The sequence below is a fragment of the Salvia splendens genome, chromosome 5 (assembly GCF_004379255.2).
Source record: "Salvia splendens isolate huo1 chromosome 5, SspV2, whole genome shotgun sequence".
NCBI classification, from domain to species: Eukaryota; Viridiplantae; Streptophyta; class Magnoliopsida; order Lamiales; family Lamiaceae; genus Salvia; species Salvia splendens.
This window is the reverse complement of record NC_056036.1, coordinates 17,326,717-17,339,624: the sequence shown is the minus strand read 5'-3', so window position 1 is coordinate 17,339,624 and position 12,908 is coordinate 17,326,717. Positions and strand designations below refer to the sequence as shown.

General features: G+C 38.6%; 2 protein-coding genes across 7 annotated transcripts; one reads left to right on the top strand and one right to left on the bottom strand.

Moving 5' to 3' along the window:
• The first annotated feature begins 2,475 nt into the window (after positions 1-2,475).
• LOC121802498 (protein DETOXIFICATION 21-like) lies at positions 2,476-5,565 on the top strand. 6 transcript variants are annotated; one of them, XM_042202181.1, is made up of 8 exons: positions 2,476-3,203; positions 3,285-3,826; positions 3,908-3,994; positions 4,074-4,130; positions 4,207-4,373; positions 4,446-4,564; positions 4,646-4,732; positions 4,831-5,565. In XM_042202181.1, exons 1-8 carry the CDS (start codon positions 2,967-2,969, stop codon positions 4,885-4,887), a joined length of 1,353 nt encoding a protein of 450 aa, XP_042058115.1. In that variant the 5' UTR covers positions 2,476-2,966; the 3' UTR covers positions 4,888-5,565. The 6 variants fall into 6 exon arrangements, with proteins under 6 accessions (XP_042058115.1, XP_042058111.1, XP_042058112.1 ...); XM_042202177.1 differs by having other exon boundaries at positions 2,478-2,813; positions 2,943-3,203; positions 4,207-4,564; XM_042202178.1 differs by having other exon boundaries at positions 2,478-2,813; positions 2,924-3,203; positions 4,207-4,564.
• A 70-nt stretch (positions 5,566-5,635) lies between these two features.
• LOC121805452 (cell division control protein 48 homolog C-like) lies at positions 5,636-10,269 on the bottom strand. The gene is made up of 10 exons (XM_042205301.1): positions 9,204-10,269; positions 8,242-8,858; positions 7,904-8,056; positions 7,647-7,763; positions 7,468-7,572; positions 7,014-7,079; positions 6,808-6,872; positions 6,514-6,715; positions 6,223-6,357; positions 5,636-6,125 (listed from the first exon to the last, which is right to left on the bottom strand). The coding sequence occupies exons 1-10, from the start codon at positions 10,153-10,155 to the stop codon at positions 6,078-6,080; spliced, it is 2,460 nt and encodes an 819-aa protein (XP_042061235.1). The 5' UTR covers positions 10,156-10,269; the 3' UTR covers positions 5,636-6,077.
• Between the last annotated feature and the right edge of the window lie 2,639 nt (positions 10,270-12,908).

The following is a 12,908-nucleotide window of genomic DNA, read 5'->3' as shown; positions in this document are numbered from 1 at the left end:
CTAGATCAACTCGCCGCTACATCCATCATGACCGGGAGGGAGACCACGAAAGGCTCGTTACCGACTATTTTGCCGACCAGCCGCGGTTTCTGGCAGATTACTTCAGGCGTCGTTTTCGCATGTCAAAGCGCTTGTTCATGCGAATTGTCAACACATTGTCCGCACGTGTTGAATTCTTCCAAACAGGTCCAGATGCAACCAGCCGGCAAAGTATCACGCCATTGCAGAAATGTACGTGTTCCATCCGACAACTCGCTACTGGGCAAACGACCGACCTCTTCGACGAGTATTTGCATATCGGTGAGTCCACTGGAATCCTTTGTCTAAAATTTTTTTGCGATGACGTTCGTTCAGCTTTCGGTGATGAATTCCTTCGGGTACCCACCACCGATGATTGCCAAAGGTTGCTTCGTCTTCACGAATCAGTCCATGGCTTTCCCGTAATGCTTGGCAGCATTGACTGCATGCATTGGAGGTGGAAGAATTGCCCGACTGCTTAGAGGGGGCAAGACTTAAGCGGTCACAAAGGCGGCGGCCCAACACTTATCCTTGAGGCGGTCGCCGACTACCGCCTATGGATTTGGCATGCATATTTCGGCGTTGTCGGATCCAACAACGATTTGAACGTGCTCTATTCTTCACCACTCTTCAATGATGTGATGAATGGTGTAGCACCTACGATCGACTTCACCATCAACGGAAATACATACCACATGGTCTACTATCTCGCCGATGGTATCTACCCAAGGTGGTCGACTTTTCTGAAGACGCTCTGCAACCCGCACGACCCGAGACGGGTTCTTTTTGCGCAGCGTCAAAAGTCTGCGAGGAAAGACTTCGAAAGAGCCTTCGGGGTCCTTCAAGCCCGATTCAACATTGTGAAGGCCCCGGCTCGGCTGTGGTACGTGAATAATATCGCCGACATCATGTTCACGTGTATATCTTACACAACATGATTATAGTCGACGAAGGACCGAGGGCGGCTAGCTTCTACGACGAGGATGAAGCCGGAAGCTCAACCGCGAGGTCTCCCCCACGTCGAGGTGTGCATACGACGGTGGGCCAGAGGATCGAGACAAGGCACACAATGCGCGATACCCGAACCCACATTGAGCTACAAGAAGACCTAATCAAACTCATGTGGGCGAAATTCGGCAACGAGTAGTGGTTTTTTTAATTTTAGGATTTTAATTATGTAATTTTTATTTTTAGAATTTTAATTATGTCTTTTTAAATTTATTTGTAATTTGTAATGTTATTTTAGTTTTTTTAATGAATTTTCATATTATGGAAATGTTTTTGTTTAGTTGAATTTTAAATTGAATTGTGCTCGTTCTTGCGGAAGAGCACAGCTGTGGGTGTTGTGCTCTTGCCAGATAGCAGGCAGAAAAAGTGGGACCTGGCCCACAACCGTGCTCTCTGGCAAGAGCATGATTGTGGATGCTCTAAGGGTTTGACTATTTAGAAAGTGTAGTTTTTGTTAAATATTGTAGGGAGGTTGAAATATAAAAAATAGAGTAAGGGATCATAATTGAAAATGAAAAATCTATACATGTAGGAACATCAAATATAGTCTTTAACTAAATAATTAGGTTCGAGCCAAAAACTACCGTTGAAATAGGATGGTAGTTACAAAACTGATAAGGCTTTACCTTTTTTATAAACGTAGAAATACAGAGTAGGTTTCAAACTCTCACTAAAGAAATGAGAATTCGAATACAAATTATCCACAGACAAAATCATTTATGCGGAATGAAATGTTCACTGTTAAAATGAGAAATGTGCCGAGGTTTTTTTGTCACTGCTATTAGCCCTAATTTGCATTATTTAATGATAAATTTTCCAACTCGACTCTATTTTGAGTTTGATAAATTGCTGTATCAATTTATAGATTATTAATACGACTTTCAATCCAAATTTGTAAAAAATATTGCAAAAATCGTAACATCAAATTTGTAAAAAATATTCTTAGCAATACAGGACTGGATAGGTAAATATTGTTATATAAGGCATGGTCACTAAAAAATAAAAATCAAGAATTCAAGATTACTATTTACAACAATAAATGAAAGAAAAGATCTAAAAACATTACTTCCAACACCTACTTGTCCCCAAATGCTAAATTAATACCATCTATTACAATTGTACAATAATGGGGACTGTTCCTAGATTGGATTCTTGTACTTGGGTTGTTCAAGTTTGCCAAAACCATAATAAAGTTTGCCTTCATTACAACAGTAAAAACCATACATGTAATTGCATATTATATTACACTTCAGATTATGATACAATTATTAACATAAATTATGATAAGTACTTAAATCTGATTGTAATAGATGAAACTTGACTAATACACGTGAATCATGTGGCCTGCTCATCACTGCTAGTGGGCGTTTTTTTAACAAAACAATGATACGATCCTAGATTTTATTAGAAAGTAGCACAAGAAATGAATAAACAAATTACAAGACAGTGCTAACAACTCTTTTGTATATGTATATACTTATCATATACACTCCCATCCAACCTGCTCTATTTGGCATTGTTCATAGATCCAAATAAGAAAATCTGCTCTTTTCTTTTTGGCATCATACATATTCGGCAGTTGAAGAAGAAGACGAACAAGTGATTTACTGTAGTTTTTTTTTATAAGCTGATTCATGCTTTCTTGGCTGATTGTGTGTGTTCATAATGAGATAATCCCATCAACAAAGTTCAGATGTTGATCCTCTTAATCATGTGCCGTGGCAATCATTTTCGAGGAAATTTATAATTTACGCAGATTTTGACTTATGAATTTATTATGCATTCAGGTTCTTCAAATGTTTTTTTAATTAGTAGCATGTTAATTATGAGATCTACTCTTAATAAATTCTAAATGTTTGTATTATCTCTGTTAGGCTCAAATTTATAGTTGCAATAGTTTCTGTTTTCTTCCACAGAAGAGACATATTGAATCATCGTAAATGGAGGCAACGATGAAGGAGCAGCTGCTGCCGAACAATGGAGAAGATCTCAAGAAAAAGATATGGAATGAGAGCAAGAAAATGTGGATTGTTGCTGGCCCTGCTATCTTAATCAGATTCTCAACTTTTGGGGTAAATGTTGTCAGCCAAGCTTTCGTAGGCCATATTGGCGCCACCGAGCTTGCTGCATACACGCTCGTCTACTCCGTGCTGCTCAGATTCTCCAATGGCATACTGGTATATAAATATTCATACCTCAGAAGACATTGTTTTGGCCTCATAGGACTAATGTTTTTTTTGTTTGCATTTTGTGAGCAGGTTGGCATGAATAGCGGATTTGGAACGCTGCACGGGCAAGCGTTTGGCGCTAAGCAGTACCAAAATCTGGGGGTATATCTCCAGCAAGGGTGGATTGTGTTGCCTACCGTCTCGACTATACTCTGTCCACTGCTAGTTTTTGCTGCCCCGATCCTAAAAGCGTTAGGCCAAGACCAACTCATTGCAGAAACCGCGGGAATCATAGCTCTCTGGTTCATTCCATTAACGTTTTCGTTTGCTGTGCTATGTGCCTCCAACATGTTTCTGCAGTCACAGAGCAAGATCATCGTGCTCTCGTGCTTATCCACCTTTTCTCTATTAGTACACGTCTTCCTCTCGTGGCTTCTTACCGTGCGGTTTGAATTTGGGATGACTGGTGCCATGGTTTCTACCACTCTGGCCTATTGGATCCCGAATGTAGGCCAGATTATCTACATTGTCTGTGGTGGCTGTCGGGAGACGTGGAGAGGCTTCACAGCGTTGGCGTTCAAGGATCTCGGGCACACAGTCAAGATTGGTGTGACCTCGTGCCTCATGTTCAGGTTCGGGTTCTGTTTTGGTACTAAAAACGGTGTCGGTTTTAGTTAGCGCGACGTGATGTGTTTTTAGCCTTGCAATGGCAGCCTTGAGTTCTGGTACAATGCAGTGCTGATTCTGTTAAGTGGAAACATGGTGAATGCTGAGGTTTCTGTTGATGCTCTTTCTATCTGGTAATTATAATAATTAAGCAATGTCTAATTCTATTATGAAATTAGACATTTTTTTTATATATATGTGTCAATGTTTCAGCCTCAACATGAGTGGATGGGCTCAAATGATATCCACAGGTTTCATGGCAACTGCAAGGTATACATATTACATATAGACATGGTGTTAGGTTTGGCAAGATTGTTGAGTTATTTAATGTTCGGTCGCACTCCAGCGTTCGCGTGGCCAATGAGCTGGGGAGGGGAAATGCGGGAGCTGCAAAGTTTTCCATTCTGATGATACTAGTTACCTCATTCTCCATTGCGCTTGTGGTGTTTGTGGTGTTTATCGTCTTGAGGGGTGAGCTAGCTTACGCGTTCACCACAAGCAAGGAAGTGGCGGGTGAGGTAGCTCGTTTGTCGCCTCTTCTTGGGTATAGCTTGCTTCTCAACGGCGTTCAGCCTATACTTTCAGGCGTGGCAGCGGGGGCAGGGCGACAAGCCACGGTCACATATGTCAACCTTGCATCCTACTATTTGATAGGAATACCTTTGGCAGTTATACTTGGTTTTAGCCTAAATTTGCAAGTTCAAGTGAGAATTCTATTGCTAATTGCTAGTTAGTTATGATTATAATTATTTGACAATAAAATGTGACTAATGTTTGTTTGATAGGGTGTTTGGATTGGGATGATAATCGGGTCGACTGTCCAAACCGTTATACTTGTCGTCATGACTTGCATGACTGACTGGGATGAACAGGTAAGTAAACTTGTGTATAGTTAAATTATAAAAAATAGTAATAAAAACTTATACAAGTATATAATTATACCATAACTATAATTCATCTTCATCTGCAGATTTGTCTAGCACACAAACGAATCAATCGCCCACTCATTTCGGAGTTGAAACCTTAATTCCACACAACACAACCATTCTACTTCAATTTCATCTATTATTTGAATTCAAATTTTCAATATTAGTAATTTCTTATGGTAAGGGTTTCGAGCACATTTTGGGATGGATATTTTTAGTTCCTAAACGACGGACGCTTTAGGGATATAATTCAACACAATATTAGTATGATCACTTTAGCTCACACTTGTGTGCATGTTTTTATCTAAAAGGCTGTGGGTTGTAATGATGAAGAATGGAATGACACCTCCAATCATTCCTATTTATTGAATACTTTGTTTTCGTCTTATTGATCACATTTCTCCTGCTACTATGTATACCAAGCATACCAGCCTTTTTTGCTAGAGCTACCAAATCTGCTACCTAAATCTCCACACAACAATCGAGCAAACCACGACTTCGAACAATGACACTCTGGCCTCACTGGCAACGGCTAGGGCCAAAGACGTCTCCCCACACTTCGGGGGGGGGCCATGCAGCAGAATCCGGGACATAGGCTCGACTCCAAGGTAGCACAGCAGCTTCAACTGATGCAGAGATAGAGATCATACATATTGATTGTCTTCATTTATTAGTGTTTCAAGTGGTGGTCTTTGAAAAATATCCATGTAATTATCAACATCTTCCTTCACAATGCTTTAAACCTTTTATTGTTCGTTTATAAACACATATTGAGCTTATGAGGATCTTTTCGTGAAACAAACTAAAATGAAATGGCAAAAGAAAACTATTTTTAAGAAAGACAGAGCATGAGCTTATGAGGATCTTTTTCATAACAAAACCAGAAAACAAAACATTTCACATAAAACTCTGTTGCGTTTCACACTATTGGAACAGAAATATGCACACTGTCATTGTAAGTGTGCCCAATGAAATGAAGCCGAAAGAGTAACATATGGACATAGTAAAATTGTTTATAAAAAAGCATAATTATGCCACATACAGCTCGAAGAAACCGAATACGTGGACGATTGCCTGCCGCCGCAGGCCAGGGCGGCAACATGGCGACCTCCACACTCCGCCAAAATCCCGTTACGAAACTCCGGGGCTCATCATCAACTTAACCTTACTATAAATATATATCTTTTTCCCAAATAAATGCAAAAATGATTCTCTAAAAAAATAACACCAATCCTCTGCTGCTGCAAAAAGAGTCTCCCCTTCAAAGGATTGAAGGATCAAAACTGTAGTCTCATTGAGCTTTGAATTTTTTCAAAAAACCCTTGTATTCTTGTATTTGCTGCACCCAAAAACAAATATGCGACCATGAGGCAAGAACATGACAAGTGAGAATTTGAAAGAAATGTCATACTCCACTAGTTAATGACAAGAAGCACCTCGTCCGACACAGACGGCGAGATTTTCTTCAACGCGCTCATGATATGTGTGTCTTTGATCGTCCATTGTGTGCTACTACTTGTATCCATTGATGATAGTTTATCTTCTAGCGCAATCATAGCAGCTTCGTCCATCTAATGTTGGTTTAAAGCAAAACACACTCGGTTAAAATTATCTCTCATCAAACTATTACACTCCTTGTGTTTAGGATGAATAGGGATCAATTTCAGCAACACAGGTATTAATTTTGTGGGACAGAATAAGTAGAAGAAAGGGAAAAAGGGGCTAACCAGAGCAGAGAGATCAGCGCCACTAAATTTGTCACATCCACTGTCCTTGGCTAGAGCCATGAGGTCAAAATTGGCATCAACTGGCTTATTCCGAGCAAGGGCTTTTAAGATCATTCCTCGTTCGTCTGGACTAGGGAGGGGAACATACATAGGCTTTCCGAACCTTCCTGGTCGGAGCATTGCATCATCTATCACTTCGGGCCTGCCAATAACTAAGCAATATTAGAATAATCAAATAAGGGCAGAAGGGGTCAATTCTGTAGAAGGAAAGAAATTTGATAATCCATACAGTACCTATTTGTAGCACCAATTACATAAACACCCGTTCTCTGTTCTGAGCCATCCAGTTCTATCAGCAGCTGCAACGGAAGAAATTATCTGTTTTAGATGAATATTTGAAATAAACAAAATTTGCCCTAAGCACTACTATTTGCTAACCTGGTTTTTAGATGAATATTTGAAATAAACAAAATTGGCACTAAGCACTACTATTTGCTAACCTGGTTCAGGGGTCGCTCAACGACCCATCCCCCTTGCTGACCACGCTTGGTTGTCAGTGCATCCACCTGAAGGAAAAAAGTATGTAGAGAGTCAGAGATGAGAAATTACCAAAGCATACCGAGACAAAGCCAATAAGCAGAAAGGTGAGACAAAGTGAAGTTTATATATATTTAAAAAAAGTTGATCTATCTAGCAAAGGAAGGAAACAATGAAAAAAAAGGCTTCATGTACAAGAGAGGTCATTTTGGCTTATGCAGTACGAAGGAATTTTTACAGTAAATAACACCATGTTTCAGATTCAAAATTTAGTAACTTTGACAAAATTACTAATGCTAACATTCTGTTTTTCATTAGAGACAAAAATTGTAGAAAATTGTAGTTGAAAAATTATAGTATCAAACATGTTGGGACTAATATGTCTAATAAAAACTAAAATAAAGAGAAAGGGAGTACCTCATCGAAGAAAATTATGCATGGAGAACATGTCCTTGCTCGACTGAATATTGTGCGGACTGCCAACTCAGTTTCACCCACATATTTACTCAAGAGTTCAGGACCCTTGATAAAAACAAAATTTTAGTAAAACAGTATTTTTCTCCCGTTTATATTTATGTATATACTAACTTAAGAACCTTAATATGTATAAAATTGGCTCCCGCTTCATTAGCCACAGCCTTGGCGATCAACGTCTTTCCGCAACCAGGAGGGCCGTAAAGCAAAAAGCCAGTTGCTAAGTTCACCCCAAAATCCTACAAATAGGAAAAGTTTTACAAATCAATAGACTAGTATGATTTACTTAAAATAACAGATAATTAGGAAACAGATTTCACTCGCATGACTCAATTTATGCAGCTGAATAAAGTAGGCCTACGAAACAAAACAAATTTACCGCATAAGCTTCAGGAAACTTTATACGTCTAACTATATGACGGTCAAACTCCTTTCTGAGCAAATGCAGGCCGCCAACATCATCCCACTTCACATTCGGTATGTCAGAAAATCCTTCTCTTCTCGAAGAAGGTTGGATCATTTTAGCAGCTTCCTGCCATGCGTGAGAACTTGAAGAAATGATCAAGTGCATCAAAATATATTAGTATAAATTATGACAAGGAGAGAGGAGACTAGAAACGAAATCAGGATTTGCACATGGAAAATGATTATGCAAATACCAATGCTTCAAAGCATTCGTTGTTTCATCAGTATGTGATTTAAATGAGAACAAGTTACCTCAAAATCAGCCATGGTTATATAGAGATTCTCCATTTCATCATCTGACCACGGCCGCTTCAACCATTCTTCGCTATGATCCTCGTCCTTCTCTTCTATGGACAGCTCATCCTTTCTCGTGTCTACAATTCTCTTCATTGCAAGGTTACCAGCCTTGTGAGCTAGTGCTGTCAAATCTGCTCCAGCAAAACCTGGAGTCAATCTAGCTATTTTCTGAAGATCTATAGCACCTTCAACTCTAAGATTCTTTGTAAGCATGGAGAGTATTTCAATCCGGGCAGCTTCATTAGGAACTCCTAATGCAATTTCACGATCAAATCGCCCAGGCCTCCTCAATGCAGGGTCCACGGCATCTGGTCTATTCGTGGCTCCAATCACAAGTACATAGCCTGGTCTGCTATTAGAGCTTGCAGAACTCGCATCATTGGCAGCAGGTTCTACAGGCACGTGCAACTCATCCATGCTAGTCAACAGCTGTGTCACGATGCGTTTCTCCATTTCCCTTTGTGAGTTATCCCTTTTTGAAGCAATTGCATCAATTTCATCAATGAAGACTATAGACGGTGCCGTCCTGTATGCTTTTCGGAACAACTCTCTTATGTTCCCTTCCGATTCACCTAGAAAGATTCACAATCAAAAACAATAAGTTATATTCTCTAGATTCTAGACTACAAAGTGAAGACAATATGAATCCTGACAGTGGAGCGTAAAAACCTCCAAGTGGAATTCTATAATCAAACCATACACACTAAATTCTAGACTAAAAGAAGTATGACTCTGATATGAATCCTCACAGCAGTCAGTTCTAACCTTAAGTGAACTAGTCCATGGAATTCTATCAACGGTAAGAGACGTGCAAAAAATCACACAAATATAATATACTAAATATAGCATCATTGCAGCAATGCATCACTATAACAAACAAAATTGAAAGTTTAACATATGTAATCTCGATTCCATACCAGAAACTCCCGACACCAGTTCAGTGGCACCAATTTTGTAAAATGGCACTCCCGTCTCGTTGGCAATGGCATGAGCCAACTTTGTCTTCCCACACCCCGGTGGCCCGTGCAATAAAATCCCACCCATAGGCTTCACCCCGAGGTGGTGAGCTAGCTGTGGATGATACAACGGCACGATGACCTCCATCTTCAATTCCTCAATTACTTCACTAATCCCACCTAAATCCTTAAACATTGGCCCAATAATCACATTCTCATTGCTCTGATTTTTATTCACATTTTTGCCATCATTCCTATTAACTTCGTGACCTAATTTAGATTCCTCATTCATCAAATTCAACTCCTTCACACCCTTGTTATCCACCACTTCCACCTCAACAGACTCCTTATTAACAGCTCTTCGCACCCCAAGTTTCTCCGATTTCCGACGCAAACCCTCCCTCAACATCGACTTCATCAAATCAAACTCCGGCTCGACCTTCTCCCCATACACGGCGTCCTCGGACGACGTCGACGCCTCTTCATCAGAAGAACCGCCGCCTCCGGAAGTGTCAGACGACGCCAGCGAGGACGATGAGCAGCCGTCGATCGTGTCGCCGCTCCGACGCCTCAAGTGCTCCGCTTCAATTTGCTGCAGCTTCTCCTCTTTATCGTCTATCTTCCTTCGTTTGATCACGATTGGAGTATCGCCGTCCTCTTTTGACTGGTCAATGTCGGCGTTGCTTTTGCCGTAAACCGCAATTACTCTTTCCACCTGCTTCGTGAACGGCCGGAGCTTGTGGCGGGAGTAGTGCGGGTAGGAGGAGCGGAGGTGGTCCACCAGCTCGTCGACGGTCGAGTAGCTTTTCCCGGCGGATTCAATGTGGCGGCGGAGAATTCGGTCATTGTTCGAATGCAGTTTTACATAGCTGCCACCGCCGCCGCCGCCGCCGCCGCCGCGTCGCCTTCCCATCGGTGGCTGCTGGAAGAAAGGGGATTTCGGATTGTTAGATAATTTAGAATTAGGGTTTCAGATGATCTTATTATATTCCCCAAAGTTTTATTAGGCCAAAGTATATGGCAAAATTACCAATTAAGATGCAAAAAAGATGTATATATGCATCTCCAGTTTAATTTTTTTTTAATAAAAATAGAAAACAATCAGGAATGTCAAATTAGGAATGTCAAATTAGTGGAAAACAATATTGAATAATGAATATTTCAATCGTCCCATAAAAATATGTGTACTTTTAATTTTCATCCATACTATAAAAATATAGGCATTTCCATTTATAGAAAGTTATACTAATTTATTATCTATATAATAATATGGGTCTTACTATCCACTAATACTACTTTAAGAGCATCTCCAAAATGAGAGGTAATGGAGAGGTAAAGTAATATAACTATCATATTTACCTTTTTTCATGAAAAATCATTCTCCAATGGGAGATGTATTCGAGAAGGGAGAAAGTATTATATTTTTTCCCATTTCGAAGAAGTATATTTAACTTTCCATCAATTGAAAAATAAAATCTTATAACTACCATATTTACCTTCTTTTCATGAAAAATCTTCAAGGGGAGAGGTATTTAAGAATGTATTACACTTTATGTTTTTAATGCATTTTGTACTAATATTTTATTTATTAAAAATATTTTACCTTTCTATATATTTTTTCCTTTTGAAATGTGTTACTTTTTTAAAGGATATATTTTACTTTTTAACGATAAAAAAAATGTATCAGGGTCATTGACCTCTTCTACAAATACAAGGCTTTCTATTTGTAGTGCTCTCATTAGTACATTGTGATGTCAGTTTCATGATTGTCATTTTTCTCATCAAAGACCTTGATACGATGAGGTTTTACACTATTTTAAGGTATTTATTTGGTCCATTGAATGTCATAATTGCAATATATGTCAATTATTTGTACATTTTTTCTGTTTTGGTTTTTTACATATTTTGTGAAAAATATGCAAAATAGATCATAAAAAGATAGCAGAAAGTCAAAATCTGAAGTATGGAGCATGCGAACGAGCCAACAGTTTGCTGGCCTTAGCAAATATCAAATATTGGATATTTTCATATCAACTAGATACTTAACTTTATGGGAAGTGTTGAAAAGAAGATCAATTAGCAAATATCTTAACCACGGCTGTTAAACTCGAGAAGCCTCACAAGTGTATTTTGCAAGTTGAATTTTGGTAATCGCACCAATCAACTTGGGGAGTGTTAGAAAAGAAAAACATGTTAGATTGGAGTGCAAGAAAAGATATTATCTTTCTGACCATCAATGGAGAAAATTCAAAACTCAAGAATCGAATAATCGAGGATCTCTGTCAGATGCTGCTCAAATGTCTGGCCCAATTTTATGAAGCGGCGGATTATCTGAGCATCACACCACTTGTTCAAATACTGGGCACGGTTCATTGTTTTTTTTGTTTTCATATAGTTGAAGAAATTGTTGTTTTCATGTAGTTGAAGAAATTGTCGTTTTCATGCAAAAAAGATCTGATAAATTAGAATTTGGACTTCAGATTCTAACTTTGGGAATTTATTAGTAAAAACTAGTATCTACTCCCGTGTGAAGCACAGTTCAGTTCAATTAATTTTACGAAAACTAATTTAATGGAGTATCACTTTATTGGATTTGAAAACTAAAAAAAACTAAACTGGCCAAACTTAACCTATACACAAGATATTTACAATAAGCATATATATAGACTACATATGTATTTGTTCTATAGTTTTCATCCTATTTTTTCCTCTTCTACAATTTTCTACTTTTTTCTTTTATATTCCATTTATTCCTAAATATTTCTATTATAAATTATCTTCAATTTTTAATTACAAAAATCAGGCTTATTGTTTATTTGAGCACATTCTGTACAATGAAAAAAATAAGATGACGATGAAGGGCAACTCAGTTGATAAAAATGTTTTTTTCTCAATCCAATAGGTTAGGATTTCAAGTCATCACAAGAATAAATAGGAATCGTTATTGATCAGTTGTTCAAAAAAAAATTGTATATTATGTAGGTTTCCGAAAGCATAATAATTTAAGATGGTTTCTCTCTATAAATGTATGCCACCACTTCAAAGTTATAAAGATTGCATCACTCGCCGCACCTCCGCCCCGCCTCGCCTGCCTCACCGCCTTATCGTCAGCCTGTCTCCCTGCTCCAACGTCATACCTTGTCGCTTTGTCGCTCGCCTGCCTCGCCAGATCTCCTTTTGCACTTCCTTGTTGTCCGCCTACTTCGTCGGGCTCGTTATGGTAAGTTGCAGTAGTTATTGATTTTCTTTGATTCAAGTATTCTGATTTTATTGTTTATGTTCTATATTAAGTTCCTGCTCATTGTTACTCCCTCCATCCCCAAAGAATATGCACTTTGGGTTAGGCATGGGTTTTAATGCAAAATTTATAAAGTAAGAGAGAGGTAGAGAGAAAATGATTTTCAAAATTAGAAAGTGCATATTTTTGTGAGACGGACTAAAAAGAAAGAGTGCATATTCTTGTGGGACGGAGGGAGTATATGGTATTTATAGAAATTTAAAACTTAGTGGTGTTAACACCTGCTAAACTTAGTAGTGTTAACACCTGCTCTGCACGACTTAATTATTTTCGTTCTATTATTTAAACATTGTGAATAAACTAAAGACTAAAGTTTAATTTTGGTCCCTTACATTTTCCCTAAAATTCTTTTTGGTCTCATACATTAA